Raw genomic sequence first — 26,899 nt, 5'->3', positions numbered from 1 at the left:
ATGATTCCATGATCTCCTTCTTCAGCACTTTCCTTGGAGCTCTCTTTTATTCCTATGATATTGTACCTACTATACTTATTCATTTGTGTCATATAGTCTCTAGCAAATTTTAAGTTCTTTGAGATAAGAAATCATATCTTTTTTAATATTCAAATTACCACAGCCTTGGTAGGTGATTTAATAGGCAAATGAATTTCCATCTCTTTTTAGAAGAAATAATTTAATAAAAGTGGAAGGAATCGAGCCTAATGCCTTCTCACCCATCCAAATGTCTCCTGAAACATCTATTTCTAATCCATTGACCTTCGCTCCAATGGAAGAATTCTGGGATTCACTCAATCTACATTGAAGAGAGCCAAACTTTTAGTCCAAAGACTCCTTGTATACTTACCTTATTCCTTATTTTGACACGCTGGTAGAGGTATTCAGGGAAAGGCTTGCGAGGTATGAAGCGGCCCATACCCTTATTTACATGTAGGTTTCCATCTTCAAACACAATCTTCCCTTGGCTAATGACCACCAGTGGGGATCCATGGCATTCCATTCCTTCAAAGATGTTGTATTCAACGGCCTAAATATTAAAAAAAAATTAATATTAGACTTTTAACAGCCTCCCGGAGTTGATCTAAAAAACTCTTGGCCTGGGCTTGTTGGTTTTCAACACTGGTGATAACATGATCCCTTGTCTGCCCCTTACTTGTGAAAATGTCCTGCTTCCAAATGCTCCTCTTCATTTTTTAAAACTCTCATTCAAAAATCCTTTTCCAGGTCCTTGAATGATACTGAATGTTCATGATCCCTTCAATATAGGAGGACTTACTTCACCGAAATAGAACCCGTCTATACCTTAGGAAACAAGTCTCTGTGAACTACTGTGACCAAAATAGTCACCTGCTTGTCAAGCCTCTGGTGAACCTACCTGTACATATCTAGACAAGTCCTTAAGAGGATAACCTTGGTCTATCACTGTAAGTTTTCCAGCTTTGTAGAAGCTTCCAAAGCATGACTCCCCAAACCTGAAGTCACCTCCATACTATAGAAAGGTACTCATCAGAAGAAGGTTTGCTACTTCTCTATTTTAAGCATATTTCAAACATCTGCACTGGCAATATGCTAACAGAAACCATCATTGATTCAAAACAATGCAAATAAGGGAGGAAACCCAAAGGAAAGTGAGTTGGACAAGTGGTGCTTCAAGTATTTATTTGGGGGTTCTTCTTCTTCTAAACAAACACTAATCTGTTAATGATTTGGCTTGATCATCAGCCAAATTCTTTTCTATCCCCATGTATAAACACACATGGCCACAACAGCTCATGACATTAAGACATGGACAGGCTGTGGACTCCATTAGTTGAGAGGCACATTAATGAAATCATTCATTTTCTGAACAAGAAGTCCTGACTACTAACAAAGGGAATGTGTCCTTTGATAGTAAGGATCAATACAAACAACACAATGAGAGAAAAATGGAGACTACTCTTTTGACCTAAGAAAATACAGAGCTCGATTCCCCTTCCTCTGTAAGTTCAGGGTTGGAGGGAAAAGTATCAGAACACTCCAATTTGACAGCCAGCTTCCAGCTCCTTCCTAATTTTCTGTAATTGAGGCCCACATTTGCCTGAACCTTCAAAATAAAGACACAATTGAGATGGTATATGTAGAAATGCATTGGTTCTACCAATCCAAGAGTCAGTATGAAAATTAAAACAGTTTAAAATCATGTCCATGATGGAGAGGCAGCATGTCCGTAAATCATTGGATTTCAAGTACAAAAGAAGAGTTTCTAATCCTAATTTTGACACCTAATAGCTACTTAACATTGGATCTTAATTTCTATGGACATCAATATCTTCATTTATAAGATAGGGACTTTAACCCTTGCTCCACTGTTACCACAGATTGATCCAAAGGAAGACTCTTGGTAAACCTTAAACTGCTAAGGAAGTGTAAGCACTTGTTATAAACATGGGGAGAAAGGTTGCTCTTTCTGGACTTGCTGGCCATGTGACCTTAATGTTTGACAAATTATTTTCAGTAGGAGATTTTTATTTTCATTGTAAATATTCCCAGTTGTTCTGAGCCAGAAAGAGCAACGAAGGAGCAAACTTACCGACTTGTGATTCTTAGCAGTGATAGTTTTCACTTTGTCAGGATCCCAGATAACCACATCAGCATCAGAGCCCACAGCAATTCTGCCCTTCCGTGGATACAGGTTAAATATTTTCGCTGCGTTGGTGCTGGTGACAGCCACAAACTGGTTCTCATCCATTTTGCCCGTGGCCTAAAGAGAATTTGCCTTTAATGACATTTTTGCCAGAAATGGAGATTGCTGACCTTGGGCGATGCACAGACCAACCAATGACTCTCGAATCAGACCATAACCAGAGGATTTTGTACTGTGGGTCTGAAATCAAAGACTGTGGATTTGATTCTTGGCTCTGCTACTTTTGAGCCATGTGTCCTAAGGCAAGGCTTTGGACCTTCTTTGCCCTTCAGTTTTCTCCTGCATAAAATGACAGTAATAATCCATACACTACTATCTCAGATAATTACGAGTCTTGTGACTCAAGGTTAGCAAAGCTGCTTTCTGAGCTTCAGTGTCTATCTGTAAGACTGCGAATTTTGCTTCTTTTTGTATCCCCAGCACTTAAGATAATGTCTGGTATACTTTAGGCACTTATTAAATGGTGGTTGATGGATTGTAAGACATAGATAATAATACCTGTACTTCCCACCACTTAGGCTTATTTGGGGGATGAAATGAGGTAAGATCCATAAATACATAAGCTCAAAACATTCTCCCTCCTGTAGCACAAATCGCCTTCATTGGAGGTGCTATCTTGTTTCTCCAAGGATTTAATTAGTTACTTAAAAGTGAGGTGCTAGCATTGTTGCTATAAAAGAGAGCAACAGCATAACTCCGTTAGAAGGTACCTAAGAAGTGAAAGTCTTTGAACAGTAAGTCACCATAATACATGGTGTAATGGCATTTACTGAGGAGGAAGACTATGACCAATGTCAATATTTCCCAGTATAATACTTTGTTGTTTTTTTTCTTCTTCTTTGGTGGTTTGAACTCCTTTCAGAAAAAGAATAAGGCTCAGATGAATATCAGAGTCATGGGAAGGGCAAGAATGCATGGGATGGGTTGGACTACAGTTTCCCTCAGGTACAAACAGCAAGGCGGTAAGTACAGAGAGCTTGTCTTTGTGTTGTCTTCCAAGACCTGAAAGCACTTATATGTCCCCTTATAGTCCTGGGGCGTCACAGATCGAGAAGGTCTCACAAAGACAGCTTCCGCTGCATTTGTAATATACTGCCGCTCTGGCCCCATTACCCTAAGAGCATGTGGGGAGATGGGATTGACCCATTCTACGGTGGCTTCAGTTATGTGTCAAATATCACAGTGTGCCTCACAAGCCTTGACTACTGGCAGTTCCTTCCAAATGTTTCAGTAGGGAAGAAAGTTTTCACTGAGTGCTTCCTGTTTTATGGATAAAATCCTAAGTCTAGTTTGAAAAGGAAAAAATAAAGTTGCTATGATCCCGAGCGATGATTTCCTCATGAGAAACCTCCTGGCTTTTGAGTCTCCTTCTACTAATATAAATCAACCACTAGCCTGTAGCTTAGAGACTGAAGCCACAGTGCTCTGGACATCACAAAGCTCGGGGTAGTGCACCCAAACTCCTGCTGTATTGTTGTAGGATCACAGGGAAGCGCCCAACCCGGTGTAACCCCACGAAAACCCAGTGAATCCTCACAACTAACACTGCTCAACCCCTCTTGTGAATCATGCATCAGAAAGCCAGTAATGGCCAGGCTGACAGTGGGACTCCAGAAATATTAACCATCTTAAAGTCATTCCATTTATTCGGACCTACGTGATTACCCCCATAAGATTGTTTCATCTAACAAGAGGTTTTTAAAGAGTCAGTGAATGGCCGTGGGCCTTGAAAGGATTAGACTCCAGCTTTATTACTTCTAGGACACTACAGCTTGGATAAGGATTTCAAGTTCTCCATTCCTGGTGAAACCATGCTCCTGGAAACTCTTGAAGAGACGTGGCCCCAAGAAAACCCCACAGAACATTTTGGTCATTGCTTTGATCATAGTCCCTAAGTCTTTATTTTTCTGGTTCTACTAACTTTATTCTGTATCAGTTTATCCAAATCCCCAGGTTTCTCTGAACATGTCTCTTTCATTATTTCATAATATACCATCATGTTCATATTCCATATATTGTTCATCCAATCAATCCCCAGTTGATAGCCCCCCCTTCAGTTTCCAGTTTATTAAGAATGTCTTAATCTTGGCCAAATGAAGTGACCTCTGGTGTGCTCATAAATAAGAAACTTGGGGATTACTCACAACGGCCTTGTCCCAGACAACGGTCATTCTCTCCTCAATCCCATTCACTCCTTCAGGAATGAGGGTGAAGTTGTCCTTGCCAACAGCCTTCTGGGCAGTGCTGTACGGACAATGGCCACTTCCTGTCACCTGAAGATCGCCACTGAGAATGAGAAAAAGGCACAATTTTACGATCCAGGTCATATGGAAGTACTTTGCAGGGTCTTTGCTCTTTAGGGAGCTGCCGTCCTTGGAGGAGACTAGATAGAGCAGCTGGATCAGGAGTCAGGAAGATCTCTATTCACTCTCTCTTTAGAAGTTTCATGGCTTTGTGATCTTCGGGAGGCAAGCCCATCCATCTGGGCTTCAGGTCCTTGTCTGAAAAACTGCCACTTCCATATTTATAATAACTGACATATTGGAGGATTGGGAATGGAGTGGCCAACAAGTTGAACAAATTCACACATGCTAATTTGTACATGTATATAGAAACACATATGTATATGCCTATATATAAATATATTTACATTGAATTTACATGTATTTCATATATGTATACACAGATATATATTGACCAAACACATGCAAATTCAATAAATACATTGATATATATATATGTATTTAATATAGTTAAGTCGCTAGTACACCTTCACCCAGCATAACGTCCTGAAGGTGTCACTTCATGTAACTGAGAGTCGTCTTACTTAGGAATTATTCACGTTTGTGAAGTGGGGCCCGTGGTTCGTACACGCCAAAGAGCAAGGAGAATGGCTTTCCATCTGGGCCAGCGAAGGGTGATAACGCATAAATATTGCCTAGGCCTTTTAACCACGTGCACACGATTTTCAGCTTCTTGTTGGTGCAAACTGATGCAACTGCATTTGGAGATCAGCTCGGCTTGCTGCTCCGGGATTTCCTGCCTGTGTCTGTTTCTGAGCATGGCGGGAGGAGAGAAGGGCGACTTGCTCAGTGCCCTGGCTCCTAGGACTTCCAGGGAGAAAGAGACGGTGTTTAAAGAACAAGGAGGCCAGGGGACGAGCCCACGGGCACAGGGATGTCAAAGCTAGACTCTGAAGCCAGATTCTGGCTCCAAATCCCTCACTGTCTATTCTACTCCCCAAAGCTTAAATTCTGATGGGAAAGGGGCTTCAAATCATTGGGTAAAGTGAGCTTTGGATTCTCTTAATGGGCTCCTCTCATCCCTGAATGGCTACTTTCCCAAGGGATGGAGTCTGTGTCCAAGCGTCCTTCCACAGAGAGACCACGAGGGGGCACTGCACACAATCAATCACCAATTTACTGCTTAGTAGCCACTGGTGCCTTGTGAAAGAAAGCTTGACAATCGCTCTGTCAATCATCACTCTTCTGACCCTTTCCTGGGCCACAAGGCCAAAACAGGGACTTAGCATCCCTGCGGGCACCCTCTTCCTGAACACGAGTCCCTTGGATGCAGAGACCCACTGGAGACTCCCCATATCTTGTAATATTGTGTGTACAATGAGGTTGAAGAAAGCATTAAGATGGCAGGTGGCTGGAGGTGGGTGTCCCCCAGCGTTCCTCACTCCTTTAGGAGCCTGGCTCCAGGACGTCCCTGATCCCCAGGCGGGCTACAGCATGTGCACCCTCCTCTAGACCCTCCCAGCTTTCTGCAGCAATTCCCTGCATCAAGGAAATCAAAGATCCAGAACCTGTGCTGTACAGAGACATATGTGCCCATTTCATTGCCAAGTCATCCTATTTCAGGAGCAGAAGGTCATTAAAAATATTCGTGGAGAGGGACCCAAAAGGAGGAGAACAGAGGAATGAAGGGAAGGAGAAAAAAAGGAAAGAAAGGAGGAAGAAAAGGAAAGGAAAGAATGAAAGAGATGGGTAGAGAAAAGGCAGGTGAGGGCGATCTAAAAGAGTCTTTTATTGTAATCTCCCCCCATCAAGCCCCCAGCATTTGTTACTCAGTGGTGCTTACCAGGCTAAGAGAGAGTTCAAGTAATCGGGAGTTGTGGGATCTGGGCTCAGCGGTGGCGATGTCACAAAAGCTGCTGCCTTGGCCCAGTTTTTGCTCCAATAGTGGGTCCCATCTGTCCCTAGACTTGCAGCAATTGGTTCTCCAAAAACTAAAGGACCTTGGGTGAGAAAGAATGGGATGGGTTCAAATAGATCAAGAAATATACGTGTGGCTGTGTGTGTGTGTGTGTGTGTGTGTGTGTGTGTGTGTGTGTGTGTGTGTTTTAACTTTGTATAACCTCCCAGCCATCTCCTGTGATCCTGTAGAGTGTATGTGTAAATAACAAACCAAGAGTTGCAGGACAAAGTGACTGGTCAGCCAATCGTTATCACTGGGAGTCCCAGAGACTGTCAATATCTAATTCAGTACAGAAGTATAGACAGAATGACAGTGAAAAGAACTCTGGACTTGGAGTCACAGACCTGGGTTCTGATGACTCAGTATATAAAGCATTAGGTCCAGAATTGAAAAGAGTTCAAATGCAGCCTCATTTATTAACTTCAAGATCCTCAGCAGATCTTTCTTTAAACTTTATTTCCAATTTATGGAATAAAATAAGTATCTTCATAACATAAAGATGATTGCATATGAAACTACATATCTATTAAATCTATGATGATTACCATGTAAATTTTATTTTTTTCTTTTCCTCCCTCTGTTGTAAAGGTGGCTACCATTACACCCACCCACCCATTGAACCAAGCACCAGACAAATCTTACAAACGAGTTCTTATCCAATGTCACACCTTTCCACAGTAGCTACTAATGAAGGCCAAGAAAGACAGCACTTGGAAGGCTAAAAAGAGGCCACAGCTGGGCTTTGGGGACTGCTTTATTTGTGCCCCAAATCTCAGGACTTTCTCCGCCACAGATAGTCAGTAGTCATCGAGTCCCCTGGGCAACAGACAATAAGTTCTTTAAAAAGATTCAACAGAGAAAGCACCTTTGAAATCCCTGACTCCCAAGGGAAATCATTTTGTTAGCCCTGTATTTTTATTATCCATGACCTCATTTCCCAATTTGCAGTTGATTGAATATGGAAAGGTGGTCCCTTTAAAAACCAAGCAATCCTGCCCATCATCCATTCTCCAGTGATACGTGGCTTTGACCAGTCGCCCAAATGCCATCTGGGGGGGGAGGGGGGAGAAGGAAGGGAAACCAGCACCTTTCTTCCTGGCCAGGGTAATTATGTCTGCGGCACTCTTGCTCATCACCTTGGTGATGTAGACCGGGCAGTTGATTCGGCTGGCTATGGTGATGGCTCGGAAAGCAGCTTCTGCTTCTAGCTACAAGGAAAGAGAGAAGACAAGGTTCTCAAAAAGAGGAAGGGAATGAGACGTGACTTTCCTGATGTCGTACGGGCTCCATGGCAGAGCAAAAACTCAACTCGGCCCCTCAGACTCCTGGCCTGGGGTTCTCCCTGCCAAGCTACAGGAGTTTGCATTGTCATCTGTCATCCCCAAGGAGAGCGGGCCTGCGAGGGAAGGGGACCCAGGAAACGGGCGCTCTCCTGGTGAAAAGGAGGGGTGCTCTCCTCCAAGTGGCCATGCTGCTGTTTTTTGGGTTTCATCTGTTACTTTGCTCCATACTTCTTAGCATGTAATGTATGAGTGTGAATGTACATACACATTATCTATTAATATGTCTACTGATCAATTGACTGATCCATTCTATCTTAGATGTCTCTGGGTTATCATACTCTGTACTCAGGGCAGAAAGGAAACCAAACTTTTCTGCTCCCTCATCAGCTCGCACGCTTGTTCTGCACAGAGCAGACACTTAGTAAATGCTTCTCACATTTGAATTGAAGCTGCATCTTTTAGGTACCGGTTTATATCACACCCTCCCTGTAGATTCTAAATTCCAGGAAAACTGCAGTTATTGTCTAAACTTTGTGTCTGTCTACCTGCCGAGCTCTGTACACAAAAGGTGCCTAATTAAGGGTTGTTATTATTAAGAGCATAGAAATATGTGCCAACCATATCTGTTTTAGGGGGCGGGCAAGCTGGGAAGCTATGGGCAGCAGAAGGCTTCAGAATACTGGTAGAGGCCCGGAGAGGTCTAGCAGAAGATGGGCTCCACTAGCTTGCCAGTTTTGCCAACCAGTTCTTATCACAAATGCCAACGGAGAAAAGCAGGCCGAGAGACTGTCTTGGGTGTATGTGAGAGGAAAAATATCCTTTTCCAATGGGAGGGAAACGACATTTCATTACCTCTTCAGGTCTGCTCAGAGCATGTCCTTCGGGACCCGTAATCCCCATTTCTAAGATTCGTTTTTGTTCCTGGAAGACAAAAGAAAAGAAATCTCTTCTCAAGCTTCTCATGAGGCTGAACTGCACAAACTGCATCCTATTTTCTTTCAGTTTTTCTGCCACTTACTTTCAGGTAACTGCTACTATTATTACAATTGCTGCTGCTGCTATTACTACTCATACCACTGCTATTATTACTGCTACTGCTGCTATTACTATTATTATTACTACTGCTGCTATTGCTGCTGCTGCTGCTGCTATTACTACTAATACCACTACTGATTTTACTACTGCCACTGCTATTACTATTATTATTGCTACTGCTGCTATTACTACTGCTACTATTAATACTTATACCTCTGCTACTATTACTACTCATACCACTACTACTATTACTACTGCCACTGCTATTACTATTATTATTGCTACTGCTGCTATTACTACTGCTACTATTAATACTTATACCTCTGCTACTATTACTACTCATACCACTACTACTATTACTACTGCCACTGCTATTACTATTATTATTGCTACTGCTGCTATTACTACTGCTACTATTAATACTTATACCTCTGCTACTATTACTACTCATACCACTGCTACTATTACTACTGCTGCTGCTATTACTATTATTATTACTACTGTTGCTATTGTTGCTGCTGCTATTACTACTCATACCACTGCTACTATTACTACTGCTGCTGCTATTACTACTCATACAACTACTACTATTACTACTGCTGCTGCTATTACTATTATTATTACTACTGTTGCTATTGTTGCTGCTGCTATTACTACTCATACCACTGCTACTATTACTACTGCTGCTGCTATTACTATTATTATTACTACTGTTGCTATTGTTGCTGCTGCTATTACTACTCATACCACTGCTACTATTACTACTGCTGCTGCTATTACTACTCATACAACTACTACTATTACTACTGCTGCTGCTATTACTATTATTATTACTACTGTTGCTATTGTTGCTGCTGCTATTACTACTCATAACACTGCTACTATTACTACTGCTGCTGCTATTACTATTATTATTACTACTGTTGCTATTGTTGCTGCTGCTATTACTACTCATACCACTGCTACTATTACTACTGCTGCTGCTATTACTACTCATACAACTACTACTATTACTACTGCTGCTGCTATTACTATTATTATTACTACTGTTGCTATTGTTGCTGCTGCTATTACTACTCATACCACTGCTACTATTACTACTGCTGCTGCTATTACTATTATTATTATTACTGTTGCTATTGTTGCTGCTGCTATTACTACTCATACAACTACTACTATTACTACTGCTGCTGCTATTACTATTATTACTGCTATTGCTGCTGCAATTATTGCTACTCTTGCTACTACTTTCCTTGTTGTTATTTTGTTATTACTGTGGTTGTTATTTTGTTCTCATTCCATAATGTTGTTCAGATGGAGATAAACTTGGGACAAATTAACATCTTGCTATATTATTCTTTCATTTTTACTACATTATGAACTACTTCATTAATTGATGTGACAAACTATTGGGGAAATGTAATCCTACTGATATTGTTACACTTGAAACCAGAAAATAAGGAAGTGAATCTAAGGAGTTAGTGGAGTTTGTGTTTGTCTGCTTATATGTAAGTATACATGTACATGTCTATACACCCATCCACAAGTATATATATATATATATATATACATATATATATATAAAACATATATATCATATATAACAAAGTGTATAACACATACATATGTGTATGCACATTCTTTTTTATCATTTGTGCAAAGGAAATAAGAAACACCCTGTCTTAAAAAGTAAGACGTCCAAGTATTCCTTGGTAGGATGCTCCTTGTGAATTCTATATGCATGATGAAATATAAAACCAACGTTGGCATCCTTTATTTTAAATTAAGAAATTAAGGCCTGCAGGAATTGAAATTTGTTCCAAGGAAATACTGTAATAAACAATAGAGCGAGAATTTGAACTCTTAATTCTTTTGATCCCATACAACTGAAAAGGATGAACACTCACATGATCATGTTCATGATGAATATAAGAAAAAAAAAAGGAGAACAAAAGACCCTTTTGAAGATAATTGTATTTTAAGTATTAACAGAGGATGAGGAGGCAAGGAAAGCCTGGGAAGGGCCCTTCAAGTCTCTTCATACTTAACTGACACATCTTTAGGATTCAATGCAAAGGGGACAATGGAGGAAAGATTTTGAAAAACATGATTTTACATAAAGTAACAATAAAGATCAGAGCCATGAAGATTCCTCAGTTGTTTAAGCTAATATAACAATTTTTCCCAAGAAAATGGGAAGTTGGGTCATAAACACCGAGTGACATCACCGAAACAGAAATTAGCTAGAACAGGAAACAAATGGGCATCATTTCTAAAGATGTTATTGGTGAATAAGCAGGACTTTGACTTGTTATTCAACAGTTCAAAATCACCATCAAATTGGAAGTAAAAAGCATTGAATGCAAACTTCTTTCACATGATATTTAAACAAACTATTAATACCATAAAAAGGGGAAATTGGTAAAAGAATCTCTGTTGGCTTTGGGTTTCTAATTTATGATAAAGAGGTTGAAAAAATGATTATATTTAGCGAAGAGCAGTATTTCCTTGGAAATTAAAAACAATGAAAAGCAATACCAATAAAAAACCTTTTAAAAATGCTTAAAACCACATTACCCACCACTTATCCTGAAACGGGATTCAAAGTACTTCTTGGGCAAAACCCTGGCCAGGAAAAGATGGTAACTACCATGTCCTTGCCCTTCCTTCCTTGGATTCATTGCACCTCAGCCCCGGCAGTTTAGATAAACCCTGGAATCCACTCTGTAATTCCCTTTTACAGACAGGGAAGTAGATACTCAGGGAAAAGAACACAGCCAGGGTCAGGCAGGTGATGGATGGTAGAGCTAGGATTAGAACTCATGTCATTCCCTGTATATACTAATTTGGGAACCTGTCTCATTACTTTTATTTCCTCCCCCATTAATACAAGCCAAATGAGGATGAGAACTCTCTGGATTTTTGTCTTCACCTTCCACTGCTGGTTTCTGGCACATATTAGGTAGCCTGACTTTTTTAGCGGGGATGAGGAAACAAGCCCATTCCTTACTTACCTGAGCTATCAAATCTCCATTTTCAGCATGGACCAAGATGACCGCTCCAAGGCCTTTCAGGAATGTGAACGCCTCATAGAGCTGTAGAGCAACAAGCAAGAATGAGCCCAAGCCAAAATCATCTGGTCAAAATGTTGTGTTGTTTAGAAATGATTGACAACAAAAAGTGATTTTTCTCCTTCAATTCCTTCAGGAGTATGGTCTTAATTGTACTGTTTCTCCATATCTGAGTTCTTTGTTCTAAGTGGAGCATATTTTGAGAAAGTTCTAGGCAGATTTACTGAAAGAGTTCTGAAATAAGCTGATTATGGCAACTGGCTGACATTAAGGTAGCTCTTTGAGGTTGACATAGTGCTTTCCCTAAGTATGTCATCTGATCTTCACAAAATCAGCAAGCTTAAGCCAAGGCAAACTGAACCCGCCGTATCACACTGGGCAAAGCATTTAAACATGACTGCCAATAAGGTCGGTGCTTGGGTGACTGACAGCCAGAAGCAACCAGATTCTTGGCTAAACCCCCCGACAGGGGAAGCTGCTAACCCTATGCCCTTACACGTCATTGGGACTGTTGCACTCGGTCCTGGCAGTTCAGACAGGGAGAGCATCAGAGATGGCCATAGAGATGCGTGAGTCGGGGAAGAGTCCGACCAAGCTGCCCTCTGAATCGGCAGTTTACCGGGGGCCTGCCAGGCTCCCCAGCTCTGCGCTGTATCCCTCTCACTCACTACAACCACCTATTCTTTTCAGTTCCTAACACAAGCCAGGGTAGATGGCAGGCACTTAATAAATTCTGTTAATTGATGGAGTCAGTATGTGACTAGGAACCACAAAAGTGAAAATTGTCTTGTTGTACAAATAATGTCTACTGGTAATAAAGAAGTGACTGAGTGCGATTTTCCGTGATCACAAGCAAAAAAACAAGACACTGAGCATTCATGTTGATCCTTCCCACTTTTAACCTCCTAATGAAAGGAGAGAGAGGGAGGACAGTCAATCACAGTCAATTTCCTCTGGAATAAGAAATACGTTCAGAAGTCAAACATGTCTGACTAGGGAGGTCCTGGTAAATGCTTAATAGCAGTCATCCGAAAATTCATGATATTCTTTTAAGTTTACTTTGAATGATCAATATTTATTTACTCCATCGCTTTCTGAGTCTAATCAATCAATAAAACAATAAATCAAGTCCTGCTTCATAATATTGATATTTCCAAGGTGTAAATAAATGCTCAAGCTGAACGTTTCACATTTGGCTCTGGAGAGCCTGTACGGAGAGGAGATAAGTACCTGACTGTCTGACATCTGGTACAGATCTTTATACGCCATGTAGACTTGGAAAGAGTTAACACCTGTTCCAAAACAAAAAAGAGAGATTTTCATCATCAGTTAATCTCCAAGCTAGGTGTAGAGGACATAGGGGATCTTTTTCTTGGTAAAAAGTGGGAAGTAGAGACATGGAAAGCTTTAAACTTTGCCAGAAGGTCATGAGAGATTTGGGTTTGTAGGGTGAGGCAGCAGAGATAGGGGCTTTCATTCATTTAAGAGAGGATATGGGCACAAGTGGAATGGTTCTGCATAGAGAAGTTTTAGGCAATTAATAAGAGCATATATTTATATATCTTACAAATGGCTTCATAAGAATAAATACAATAATTTATCTCTGCATTACACATTATATGTACATACAAATAGACAACCCCCCCAATAACAATCCTTTGAGGTAGAAAGGGAAAGTTATATGTCCATTTTACACATGAGTCAAATGAAGCTCATAGAGTGACTCAGTTACATAGTGGAGCAAATGGGTGCAATCCAAATGTTAAAGCTATGTTCAGTAGTGTTCCTTCCCCTATGCTACATCACGTCTCAGGGAGAGAACCAAGACTAAGGGTCATAAGCTTAGGAAATATGTCATAAGCTTCTTAATCTTGCTGTGTCCTAACACTCTGACAGTCTGATGTAGCTTCTGCTGCTCTTCTCAGTCACTGGTTTTCAATAACGGAAGGAAATCCCCATTTCATTTAGAGATGGGTGAAAAGTCATTTTTTTCCTAGGCAAATTCAGTAGGAAATAGAGGAAAATCCAGAAGCATTTGGACAAATGAATAAGTGACAGACACAATAAGAGAAATGGTAGAAGGGAAGCTAGACTAGAAGAGGCACTCGGTCCAAAGGTTTGGGATGAGATCTGTGGATGAGGCTAGACCTAATTATCTTTTCCCACAATGCACCCTTGGGACCTCTGTTGGACCTAAATTGGGAAATTCCCTGCTTTCTTGTGGGTTATTTTTGTACAGGAAAAAGTACAGAATTATAATATTTGGGGCTAGAAGAGCCTAGAGCTCATCTCTTGTCTGGTCTTTTCAGCTAGGGGATTTCATTCTGTCTGCCCAAATGTCAAACAGAGAATAATTAACTGAAAGAGGATTTGAACCCAGGTTTTCCAATTGCAAATGAAATGTTCTTTCTTCTTCCTTTTGCTCTTTGTGGTTCTTGTAGTTCCTAGGATTCTTTGATGTTCTCTTTTGTTTCTATATTCAGAAAAAGCTTTTCTAGTGCAAGAGTGCATGGCCTGCAGCCAGGAAAACTCATTTTCATCAGTTCAAATCTTGCCTGAGACAGCATGAACAACTCACTTAACTGCCTCAGTTTCTTCATCTGTAAAATGGGCTGGGGAAGAAAACATCACCAGACAAAAAACCACTAATCAAATTCATCCCTTTGACTTGACAGAAAACTGAGGTCCAGACTACAAGTGGCAAGTTGGAAGCCAAAAGCAGCAAAACTGGGGCTCGCACTGGGCTCTCTGCTTCCCCCAGCTCCCAGCTCCCTCTCTTCTCGTATATTTGATTTCCACTGTGGGTCCTTCAGGAGACTGTTGAGAGTGTATCACACCAAAGTCTCCTCTAGCACCTAGAACCTACCTAGAAACACCCAGAGTGCATGCTCGGAACGTATCCAGTGCAGTCGCCAGGAGCATTATGGGCACAGGTGAGGTGAAGGTGAGTGGCTGGGAGCTCCCGCTGGACTACTGCCATCAGTCACACTTTAGTTATTAGCCATTCCTTTGTGCTGAATCAATCCCTCCCACTCCCCAAACATAGGGGGACTTCTAAATCCAGCCCTGGGCCTGGGCCAAGCCCTCTCAGCCACCCAGACTGCTCGTCTCACTTCCTGAATGTCGGCCAGCTCCTAGGTCAGCTACCCACGTTAACATGCTGAAGTGCCACTTGGCCAGAGGTCCCTGAGGACAGAAGGCCGGGCCCAACAAGGCACAAGATGGTAGTGGGAAGTGCACTGGCCGGTGAGGCAGAAAGGGAGCTCAAGTAGGGAGACAGACACCCCCTCTGGGGCCAAGGGAATGAATGGAAAGTGTTGTACTTGACATCCATTACAACCCGTCCCTAAGGAATTCTACTTCATTTGAAACCAATCCAATCTAAAACTCTGGGGTGGTCCCTGGAAAGACAGATAGCGAAGGGAGACAAGATGAGGAATCCACTTAAGCTGCCTGGAGAAATGATCGTCTCCAGATCAATCCCTTTTAAACTTAATAAAATGCTCCCATTCTTTGCAGCTCCACAAATATAACAGGAGCTCCCTCACAGAATTAACCTTTTCCGTCTAGAAAAGAAGGATAGAAGCACAGAATGTCACAGTTGGAAGAGGTTTCTAACACCATCTAAAAACAATTTTCTCTCCCAGAAGTCAAATTTCTCTGCATTTATCAAGTACCTACTATGTGCAAGGAAGTGTGCTAAGACTGGGAACATAAAAGAGGTGAAACAGTCCTGTCCTCAAGGAGCTAAAAACACACATGCCCAATGGGCCATTCTAGAGCTTACAGTCCATTATGTTCTATGCAAATACACACATTCCCACAGACGGGCCCATATGTGTATAATGATGGGCATACATATATAACATATATATATATATGTGTGTGTGTGTGTGTCTGTGTGTGTATGTGTGTGTGTGTATGTGTGTGTGTCTGTGTGTGTGTCTGTGTATGTGTGTGTGTGTGTATGGTGTGTGTGTGTGTGTGTGTGTGTGTGTGTGTGTGTGTGTGTGTGTATAATGATATGTATAAGTGGTGGGCAACAGTAACACCGAGACTGGCCCGGCCATCCCGACCTGGGTACTCTGTACACTCCAAAGGGCCACCACATGAGGCCCGAGGTAGGGGAGGAAATCTACCCGGGGCACTGACTGACCTTTGTCCTGCACCAGCATATCCAGCTCTTCCCGGATCCCATCGTCCCAGCTGGTGATGTCCACGTGGAGAGAGTAATCACAGCAGGACTTGGTGTCCGCAGCCTCGTGCCATTTTTCAAAGGTGGTGAGCAAGCTGGCCCTGGGCTCGGGGAGGACGTGGTCAACTAGAAGAGCAGAAGAAGGGAACGGTCCAAGCCAGTCCAGTACACAGAGCATCCAGTGCAGGGAAAGGGGTGGGGGTCTGAAAAGCTATATGGCTCGGACGACTGGGCTTGCAGTGAGGAAAAAGCATCTTCATGAGATCAAACCTGGCTTCAGACACTAACTAGCTGCAAGACTCTGGGCAAATCATTTCACCCTGTCTGCCTCAGTTTACTCATCTGTCCAATGATCTGAAGAAGGAAATGGCAAACCACTCCAGTATCCTTGCCAAGACAAGGCCAAAACGGGCCACAAAGAGTCAGACAGGACTGAAACAATCCAATAACAAGAAGTTAAAGACCTCAAAAAATTATAAAGAAAAACCAAACGACAAATCATGGCCCTCGAGCCACTTACACTCTAATGGGGCATACTTCTTGTGGTTGTTCAATCCTCTTGGACCTTTCATGACTCCTTTTGGGGTTTTCTTGGCAGAGATAGTGGAGTGATCTGCATTTCCTTCTTCAGCTCATTTTACATAAGAGGAAACTGAGAAAAGCAGGGTTAAGTGACCTGCCCAGAGTCACACAGCTACTAGGAACTGTCTGAGGATCGATTTGAACTTAGGAAGATGAGTCTTCTGACTCCAGGCCTCGCCCTCTATCTTCCGTGCCATTCAGCTGCCAGCCTAAGGGGTATTTCAGAAACTACTAAGTGCTGTTAGGTAAGGAAGTAGTCAGCCATGGGGGACAGATAGCATGCACACAGACACCAGGAACAGGAAGAAATCCACTTTATCTGGTCCACGTTGTGCTTGTTGGGAACCATGGGAAATGTCTGGAAGGAAGGCTGCAACAAGAGGGGGAGTGCTTCCAGAGACAGGCTGAGGAGTTCATGTTTTATTTACAGGCACCAGTAAGCATTGAAATGTTTTTAAGTGCAGCGTGATGTGTTCATCCTTCCGATTTAGTGAAGTTATTTTCACAGCTGATTATAGGCAGCTGGATATCTGTAAGCAGGAAGACCAATTCGGAGGCTCTTGCGACAGTCCAAATTAGAGGCGATGGGGGTCTGAAACATGGTGGTGGCCAAGTGAGTAGAGACAAAAGAACCGATGCAATAAATGGGGATAGGATTGATGACACTACAAAATTGACTGGCTATGGGGGAGGGGGATGAGAAAAAGATCCCAGTCAGATGACTGACAGACTACAGATCTGGGGGAAAGGATGGTGGTACCCTCAAATAATAGAGAAGTGTGGAAGAGGGAGGGGCTTAGTGGGAGGATAATAAATATGGTTCTGGACTCTTTGGCTGTCAGATGAATACAGGTCCTCCAAGTAGAGATGGTAACGCAGGGCAAAGTTCACATACCAAATTAGAGTAGAATATGTAAATTGGGACATTTACATATAGATGACAACTCAAACCTTGGGAGCTGATGAGATCCCCAGTACAAATGAGATCACCGCCTTTATCTGCCCAACAAAAGGAAAGGGGGAGGGAAACAGCCTCCCCCAAGTTGCTTTCTATATTAAATTTTATTTTTCTATTGAAAAGTAATCTATTTTCTTTCTTCTACCTTCTACTCCTCTGAAAAAAAAATACACACACAATAGGCACACATGCATATATATGCACATATATGCATATATCTATACACATACACCTCTATACAGATACATATATATGTGTGTGTGTGTCTGTACCACATATACATGTATGAAGACATCCCAAGTTAGAGCTTTGAGGGACCCTCATGGTTGGGGGTGCTAAATCATTGAACAAACGAGATAGAAAAGATCAGTCCGTCTGGAAGAAACCTAGAAGAGACTATGGAGCTTCATGAAAGCTGAGGGTTCAGGAAGACGGGTGATAACAGAAACAAAAATCTCCAGAGGAGGGGAAGGCTGGGAACTGGCAAAGGACACCATGCTTAACAATTCAGAGATGCCAGGCAGTCTCAGAGATACAGAGTTTACTGATGGAGTCATAACCAGATTTCTAAAATTGAGAAGTGAGTGGAGAGTGAGAAAGCAGAAGCAACAAATGTAGAGAGCTCTTTCCCCCTGGCTTTGGCTGTGAAATGGAACTCAAGGCTAGACTCCAAGTCCCTGAAACTGGCATTATCTGACCTCCATATTCTGGCTTCCACTTCCCTTTCTCCCTCTGACAGCCCCGCTGGCGTGCCCGCTGCACAAGCTGGGCATTCCCACTGCAGAAACTGGACATTCTCGCGGATGGCCCAATGAAGGCTGCACACTTTCCCAGAATTCCATCCCTGTAACTGAAACACAATCCCCTATAAATTCTACTTTTTCTTCCGGAACTACTTCGTGCCTTAGTGAAGAAGACTTCCTGTCAGAACAGCAGTTCTCAGGACCTCCCCACCTATGAATTTTCACAGCACGGGTACCCTACGCTGCTCATGTGACACTTACCAGGCCTTATCTTGTGTCATACTGACCAAGGAGGGGAAGATAATTGGACTCTAGAGAAGGGGAAGGCTGCAAAAAAAGGCAGCAGTCTGAAAGCCAGCCTCTTTGGAGGTGTTATAATCCACCATCAGCCATGAGATATTGGTTCTCTGACAAGACTGAATAAATAAAAGATAGTTACTTGGGCTGACTTTCTATACAGAATCAGAAAGCATTCCTGGGGCAGCTAGGTGGTGCAGTGGGTAAAGCACCAGCCTTGAATTCAGGAGGATCTGAGTTCAAATATGGTCTCAGACACTTAACACTTCCTAGCTGTGGGACCCTGGGCAAGTCACTTAACCCCAGCTTCAGGGAAAAAAAGAAAGAAAGAAAGAAAGAAAGAAAGAAAGAAAGAAAGAAAGAAAGAAAGAAAGAAAGAAAGAAAGAAAGAAAGAAAGAAAGAAAGAAAGAAAGAAAGAAAGAAAGAAAGAAAGAAAGAAAGAAAGAAAGAAAGAAAGAAAGAAAGAAAGAAAGAAAGAAAGAAAGAAAGAAAGAAAGAAAGAAAGAAAGAAAGAAAGAAAGAAAGAAAGAAAGAAAGAAAGAAAGAAAGAAAGAAAGAAAGAAAGAAAGAAAGAAAGAAAGAAAGAAAGAAAGAAAGAAAGAAAGAAAGAAAGCTTCCCTTGACCTTAAAGAGATTTTTCCAATAAATGGGGAAGTGAAGGAAGAAGAAGAGAGAACTAACTCCTCAAGTTGTCTTTTTTTAATTAAATGTTACTTGTTGAATTAAAAAAATAAATTATTTTCTTTTCCTTCCATCTTTCATTCCACTGAGAAAAAGAAAGAACAATTCCTTGCAACAAATATGCATAGAAAAGCAAAACATATTTCTTCAATGCCTTTGAAAGAATCCATGTATATCTGCAACCTTGAAGTTATAGTTCTAAAAATGAATTTTCTGTTTGTGTAAATCATTTTATGGATGAAGCTATAGATTTTCTAATAAAAATCCATGTGCTTCCACTCCTTTTTGGGAAAATCATGTGCTTATTAAATAACTATTTTCCTAGTGATGTCCTGTTGGCTCACCGATTCAAGATCCCAAGAACTGCCAGCTGAAAAATATGTACTCTGTGTGTGTGTGTGTGTGTGTGTGTGTGTGTGCGTGCTCATTTTTACCCAGGAGGAACTGAGGTAGACAGGGTATACAAAGCTCACTCCTCCAATTCCTTTCATGAAGAGTTTCCTGATTCCCCTCCAGTCAGAAACACTCTCACTCTCCTCAAATACCCTCCGATGTCTGCTTGTTCTTGATTTAGACACTTACTTTCCCCCCATTTTTATAAGAGACAACGTACTCTGGGACTGTCTTGGTTTATATTATAATCTATTGTGCCCAATATTTAATACAACACACTATAATTCAAGCCTTCAATAATATGTATTGGATTCAACTGAATCTTTTATAACGTTTAGTACCTTTCAAAGATTAGGCAATCAATAAATATTGATCAATAATTGTAGTCTGCTGAGTATCCCTTTAAGGTTTTATTCCTTTGCCTCTGTAATCATGAACATCTCTCAGCTGCCCCATAAGGCTCAATGTCTCTTCCATTCTGAAGATGTCCTCCTTTCCCCTTCTCCCCTCCTCCACTCCTGTCATCTTGGAGAATGTGTAAGATTGAACAAGCATGTCCAAGAACGTCACAGAAAGGAGTGACAGGAGGTTATGGTTCAAGTGACAGGGCCCGAATCTCCTAGCAATCAATTCTGCCTTTGCAGAAAGCAATCTGGCCTCCAAGCCCCCACCCTCCCCCTAGGGTGACTGGAACAAATTAGCTGCTGCCCAAAATGGTTGGCCAGTGATCTATAGCAGGGAAGTTGATGGAACTGGAACTTCCCTTTAAGGAGGGATTAACTGAATCAAAACAAGATGTTCTGGGAGCTAAATTGATCTTTTAGAAATTATTATGAGGTTGGAATTTTTTGTTTTAAAAGCTATTTGTCCTTCATTGCTGGTTCAATTCAGTCATGTCCAACTCTTCGTGACTTCCTTTGGGGTTTTCTTGGTGAAGATACTGGAGGGGTTGCCATTTTCTTCTCCAGATCATTTTACCCATGAGGAACTGAGGCAAAAAGTGTGAAGTGACTTTAACCTCGTGGTCCATTTTATTGTTAGTACATTGGTACTATGGCAGCACGTATAAAAAGAATTAATGTAATTCGAATGTGGTCCTGAGAACGATAAACATTTACATTGTACCTCCTAGTTGCGAGACATTATGCTAAGGGATAGTTACAGATACAGTTTATCTGATCCTTGCTACAACCCTTCAAGGTAAATGCTAGTATTATCCTCTTTTTACAGCTAATAACACTGAGGCAAACAGAAATCAGGCCAGTTGCCCAGTGCTATCACAACTGGGAAGTGTCTGAAGTGGGATTTGAACTCAGGACTTCCTGCCTCCAGACTTAGGGCTCCATCCACTGCACCCCCAGCTGCCTGGTAATTCTGGAGCAAAAACAACACACTTTCATTTAATGGGCAATCATAATCGTCTGACGAATCAATCTCATCCCACTTAATATTTCATATCTTCATTTAATCTACATAATATGTTTGAAAGTGATAAATGGCAATGCTGAGCAGGGTAAGATCATAAAGTACCAGAGCAAAAAGGGAACAAGGAGAAAAGAGAAAAATATCTAATACTGGAGGCAAGAGACTTCTGAAAACACACAAATTCAGAGCTGGAGGAACCGACATCAAATCTTCATCTCAGTTTATCACTAGGTGACACTATGCTGGGGCTAAAATTGGGAAAGGCTCATCGTCCTGAGTTCAAATCTAACCTCAGACACTTCCCAGCTGGGTAAGCCTAGGAAGTCACTTCACGTTGTTTAGGTCAGTTCCTCATCTGTAAAATGACCTGGAAAAGGAAATGGCAAAGCAGTATCCCTACCAAGACAACCCCAGATGGGATCATGGCGAGTAGCACAAGACTGAAACAAAAAAAGAAACTTAAGTCCCAAGAAAGGAAAAGGATGTAGCCAAGATCCCATAGTAACTTAGTGGCAAAACTGTCTTGAGCAGTGCTCTATTTGTATGCAATTGATTTAATACATATTAACCTGTTTCTTTATAAATATTCTTTAAGTCAGCCGTTTAAGTCAGCCACTGATTCACTATGTCCCTTGGATCATTATTCCAAGTTCATCTGCTTTTTTTGTGACAAAAACCAAAAATAATCTAATTTCTTTTTGAGTAAGATGACAATCAAGGCACTAGCATTTTAATAATAATAAAAATAATTTTCTTTTCCTGCATGTGTAGAATGTATCTAAGGCCAGATTTGAATCAGGTCTTCCTTACTCCAGGGCTAGTGCTCTATCTACTATATCTCTTATTATTAGTAGTAGTAGTAGTAGCATTTATTATATTTATCTATTTATTTGCCTTATTTTCTTTCTTGCCATTTTTCCCTCCTTTCCTCCCTCCCTCCCTCACTTCTTTCCTTCCTCACTTGCTTCTTTTCTTCCTCCTTCCTTCCTCAACCCTTCCCTTTTTTCTGCCCTCCTCTTTTCCTCCCCTCCCATTTTTCCTTCCTTTTATTCTTTCTTTCAACAGCAACCTAAAGGTGTCTAGAGATCATTTTTGCCCATATCACCCAAGTCCAAATAAGATATAGTGTAGAGCTCTATAGTCACAGACTTTTCATTTCCTTGAAATAATGTAATCAATCGGCTAATCGATAAATCCTAGTAGGGTTGAGGCTGGCTGCTCTGACTGAGAAGGGGTCGGGTCTCTGTGTGTGCCTGGAGTAAGAGGGAAGAAGTGATTCCCATAGCTTCAGCTACTTGTAGGTGGAAGGCTGCTATCTCTTTTCTTAGCACTGTCAGCTCTCTTATGTCTGAAGATATCTGATGTCACAGTTAAATGACCATGGCTAATCTTCACCTTAAGGAAAGAGCAATCCACATAATCATGTTTCAGCTTCCCATTGGCTTTCAACGTCTAACATTGACTATTGAAGTAATTGCTTCGGCTTTAAATAAGGCTCATAAACCTAAGAAAAAATCATTTGCCAAGGCCGATTTCCCCCATGTATCATAACAAGTGAAATGCAAAAACATCTGTATGAGTAAGCCTAATTCTATAAAATCTTTTTCTAATAACAATTAGCCTTCAGGACGGAGAGTTCGACAGAGTCAACAACCATGAAATTCTCTTGTTCTTCCCTTCCCTCAAACATGAGTTTGATATTCGTTATTTAGTACAAAGAACCCAAATTGTGCTCATTAATCCTACAGAACATGAGCTTTTAGAGCTGGAGTCAGAAGAAAAAACTGATGTCCAGGGTTGGGCAATTTATGTTTTACTGAATTTTGAACAGGAAGAAATCACCCAGAAGGAGAGAGAAGATAAATCTACTGATGATCAACATGAGTACAGAAAGCCCCATGTGAGAGACTCAAAACACTTCTCTTTTTCAAAAGCTTTTTAGTAATAAATAAAACCAACTCTCTTCACACATGGAAGTCAAGGTATCTAAGCAACATCCTGGGTTGTCTCCTCAGATGCCTAGACTGAAATGTCCTTCTTCTGTCACAGATGCCCTGACATTTATTTCCTGGGTTGGCCCCATTCTTCCAGCTCTCCATGCCTCTGAATTTTCTGTGCTGATTTAGACAAAGTACAGTGTGGAACAAGGACTATGTGTGCAAACAGACCCACATCCTGATCCACAGTTTTTCCTAAAACGATTAAAAGATAAAAGGAGGCAATTACTCTCTTCAATCACACCCTTATTTGGCTGTATGCAAAACAGTCCCAATCCTTTCCCTTGCAGCCTTCCTACCAACAGGTGGTGACTGCAATGGGGACATCCATATTCATGAGGTGCAAACAAGACCTTCTTGCAGTAGCTGCTAGTTTGGTATAGGAAAGATTAGCCAAGTTGGCCCATCCCCTTGCAGAAAAGCGGGGGAAGCAGCAACAGAGGCAACAACTGCAGGAAGGTCTTGCCTCTGTCTGGAGATTTTCCCTGGTTTCCTCTTGGAGTGGAAGGGCCTTGTGCTGGGAGTCCAAGGCTTGTGGATCTTATTCTAGCATGAAATCATGGAACGTTGGGACTAAATATCCTCCATCAAATGAGAAGGTTGGATTAGATCAGGAGTCGTTAATTTGAGATCCACACACAGATTTCAGAGGGTCCATAAACTTAGATGGGAAAAAAAGTCACATTTGAATTTTGATTAACTTCTAACTGAAATGTAAGCATTTCCTTCAACTGTGAATGGAGGAAACGCTGTAACTTTGTCACCAACGAAATGGCCGATATTTTCATATCACATTAAAGTTATCATTTATGCTGATGGCTACTTCAAAATTATCATGTCTACTAACCTGCCACTAGCATGCACATGATTTCTGTCTTCATGGCTACCTGTTGGATTTCAATCTAATTGGTTTCCTTTGTAATCCTAGGTACTTTATTTAGGGTATTTACAAATATTCTTGATGAGGGTGGGGTCCCTTTAAGATTCCTTTCTAATTGCCCAACCCATGACTGACCTTGATTCACAAATCCTAGTCAAAGGCACCCTTTGAATATCGGGGCCCAGCCCCCCACCCTCAGCTCAGCTTCCCCCAGCCCTCACCTGATCTGGGCTAACTGAAAAGCCCTTGGAGAACTTAGGGGTACCACCCATCATCTTTTGGGTATAAAAGAGGTGAGCTGGAATGCCCTCTTTGCAGGAGCCCTTCCAGCCAATACATGTATCCTTCCAGCCATGTAAGGGTCCCTGCCTACCCAGCAGCCATCTCTGGTCCTGGCATCTTTCTAACTGAGCTTTACTTCCAAATGTCTACAATAAACCTTTTATTTATCAATCTAGGTTTTCGGGCCTGTAAATTCATTTTACAGGGGACACTGCGCCTCATGGGATTATCAATGCGCTGAGAAATGGGGTTCCCCCTTTCCTTTCCCTCATTATTCTGAAAGCAGCTTGATAGACTTCATCATTTTCCCAAAAGGACTCCATGATACTAAAAAAGGTTAAAAACCCCCAATAACAATAACAGCCTCTATTCGGTGCCCTCTAAGATCTCTTCTGCTCTTAACATCCTGTGTCTTGTTTTCTATAAGCCTGTCAGCTCTGCTTCCATAATTTCTAATTGGAACGGAATGGATCTGCTTTCTCACAGAATCTCTTCTTACTCAAAACAAAAGAAGAATGCACCCGGCAGATCACTGCCAAGCTAACACTGGCAGAAAACTCTCAGGCCCACATCGAGATCTCATTTTTAACAACAGATCAGTGGTAGGGTCCTGTACATCAGGGGCTTACATGGTGAGATTAGGCAGTTGATGGCTCCTCGTGAATGGGTGTATTTTATATTAGAAAACCTAGATTCTGGTCAGCCCAACTTCCTTTGTGAAGGTGAGCAAGTCATTCATTTCCCGTTCTTTAAAAGGAGAATAGAAACACTTCACAGACTCACAGTGGGGTTCAAACTGAAGATAAACATATAAGCTGTTCCATTTAGGACTATCCTTGTATTATTGTTCAAAGCTGAGCCATTCACAGAGGCAGGCTAAGCAGTCACCAAGTTGATGAACTCTGAGGGGCACCAAAATGTCCTGATTCCCTGCCTAGCCTACCAATATTCCCGATTAATCTCCTCCTGTTGCCAGGCATTTTAACTAAAATAAAGCATTTGATTTCCTGGGGACACTAGTGTATATCCAAATACATAACACTAGGGGTCACTATGTTAGGTTTATAGTTTGATTAGACAGATTTTTAGCATTTCCTAACAATTCTGCCCTTAGAAGTTTAGTTATTAAACAAGAATGACTCACAATTGTGATCCTAATTAGTGAAAATTCTCTCATTGTGGGCTAACAGGAGGGTGGGATACAGGCCCTAAACTCGGAAAAGTCACTCTTCCCTGGAATGGATCCAAGGTCTTTCCTCTTCCCTCCTGTCATAAACAAAGGAAAACCAGAAAATGCAAAAGCAAATAAAAAATCACCAGGGTATGGCATTGATGTTTATTACTTAGAAATAAGTGCCAGTTCCTTCTATGTAAACTACAGTAGGGAGCAGTGGGAAGGACTATCAATGCTTCCTTGCATTTTTCCCCCTGTGTTCCAGTCATCTGTGAAAGAAACTCCGCTAGTCCTTGCTGCCTGCTCCTTCAGCTTTCACCTGGATTTGAGGAAAGGGACTGACTGTGTGACCCCTTTAGTCACAGTCTGATTGTTGTGCCACATATGGGGGAGGTGCCACCATCTCCCTCCTCTCTGGGCATTCTGTCTCCTATTTGTCCAAGTTGGAGATAGGGGATGAGGAGAGGAATGTGCCCTCTGGTCTTGATCTACAGTTAGCTTCTTCTCTTCCCAAACTGGGAGAAAAATGACCTCCAAGGTCTTTGGGATCCCTCTAAGGCATCCAGTCTGAGCCTTGCCAGAAATACTGTGACACAAGGAAAGCTTTATGCCATTAATCACATTTCTTATGGTCACCCAAGTGAGAGCAAGAACCCCAAGGGAGTGATTATGGGGAGGTCTGAGGCAGGGGAGGGAGGAAACTGGAATGAAGGGCAGAGGAAATATCAGTTTTGCTTATTAATTTTTTTTCCACTGAGCCAGGTCTGAGACATATTTGCATGTATATGCCATTTTTTTTTTAGTGGGAAAGTTACTATGCCTTCTAGCTCTATCTGCTTTTACTGTTTTCTAACATTCTCCATTCCATGATCTAGGTTTATTTATAACTTTAACATTCTAGGTTCAATGTTCTAAGGTCCCTTCTAGTTCTAAGAGTCTAGGCTTTGAAGTCTATGGTTGTCGACATTCTATGGCTTTGTGAGTCTGATTAAATCACAGCCTAAGGCATCTTTCTGCAAGGACTTCCATTATAATATTTAATGTTATACAAATTGGGTTTAATTTCTGATAGTCCTCTGAGACCACTCTTTTCTCTTCAGTTACTTGTTGTGAAGCCTTGGAGGAGGGCTTACTTTTGAGTTAGATAAACTATAAGTTTGAATCTTAAGAAAGATCTGAGACCTGTTAGTAGATTCAAAATACAGTAGGAGTTTACCAGGATAAAATGGACATGTGCTCCAGGTGGCAGAAAGGGAGAATCAATCCCTGGATGTGAGTGTAAGGGGAAACTGAGGACCTCTCACTTGTTAATTCCAGACCCAATTTCAAGAGTCTGTCTGTTAATCTTTAAGACTTTGGGAAGGAGAACTAAAGACTTGCTCTTCTAGTAGAAATATCTGATCTCCAGGACCTTAACTGCTTAGAGAAGAAGCTATCTGTTTAATGACCTGGAGATATTCTAAGAGGTCTAT

General features: G+C 41.5%; 1 protein-coding gene across 10 annotated transcripts in view; it reads right to left on the bottom strand.

Annotated features, from left to right (window-relative positions):
- The window catches only part of CRMP1 (collapsin response mediator protein 1), a 71,403-nt gene that overhangs the window by 7,623 nt on the left and 36,881 nt on the right, over positions 1-26,899 (bottom strand). For all 10 annotated transcript variants that reach the window (XR_012483288.1, XR_012483290.1, XR_012483289.1 and 7 more), the window contains exons 4-12: positions 15,976-16,140; positions 13,050-13,111; positions 11,763-11,843; positions 8,566-8,634; positions 7,518-7,638; positions 6,314-6,470; positions 4,372-4,513; positions 2,114-2,284; positions 392-571 (exon numbers count right to left, since the gene is read on the bottom strand). Coding sequence is in view for 4 of the 10 variants with exons in the window: in XM_074274146.1 (XP_074130247.1) it covers positions 392-571; positions 2,114-2,284; positions 4,372-4,513; positions 6,314-6,470; positions 7,518-7,638; positions 8,566-8,634; positions 11,763-11,843; positions 13,050-13,111; positions 15,976-16,140 (1,148 nt within the window). In the remaining 6 variants the exon portion in view is untranslated. The remainder of the gene's footprint in view (positions 1-391; positions 572-2,113; positions 2,285-4,371; positions 4,514-6,313; positions 6,471-7,517; positions 7,639-8,565; positions 8,635-11,762; positions 11,844-13,049; positions 13,112-15,975; positions 16,141-26,899) is intronic.

Source organism: Sminthopsis crassicaudata, chromosome 6 (genome assembly GCF_048593235.1).
Source record: "Sminthopsis crassicaudata isolate SCR6 chromosome 6, ASM4859323v1, whole genome shotgun sequence".
Classification (NCBI taxonomy): Eukaryota; Metazoa; Chordata; class Mammalia; order Dasyuromorphia; family Dasyuridae; genus Sminthopsis; species Sminthopsis crassicaudata.
Note: the sequence above shows the minus strand (reverse complement) of the source record. Positions and strands in the feature narration are given on the sequence as shown.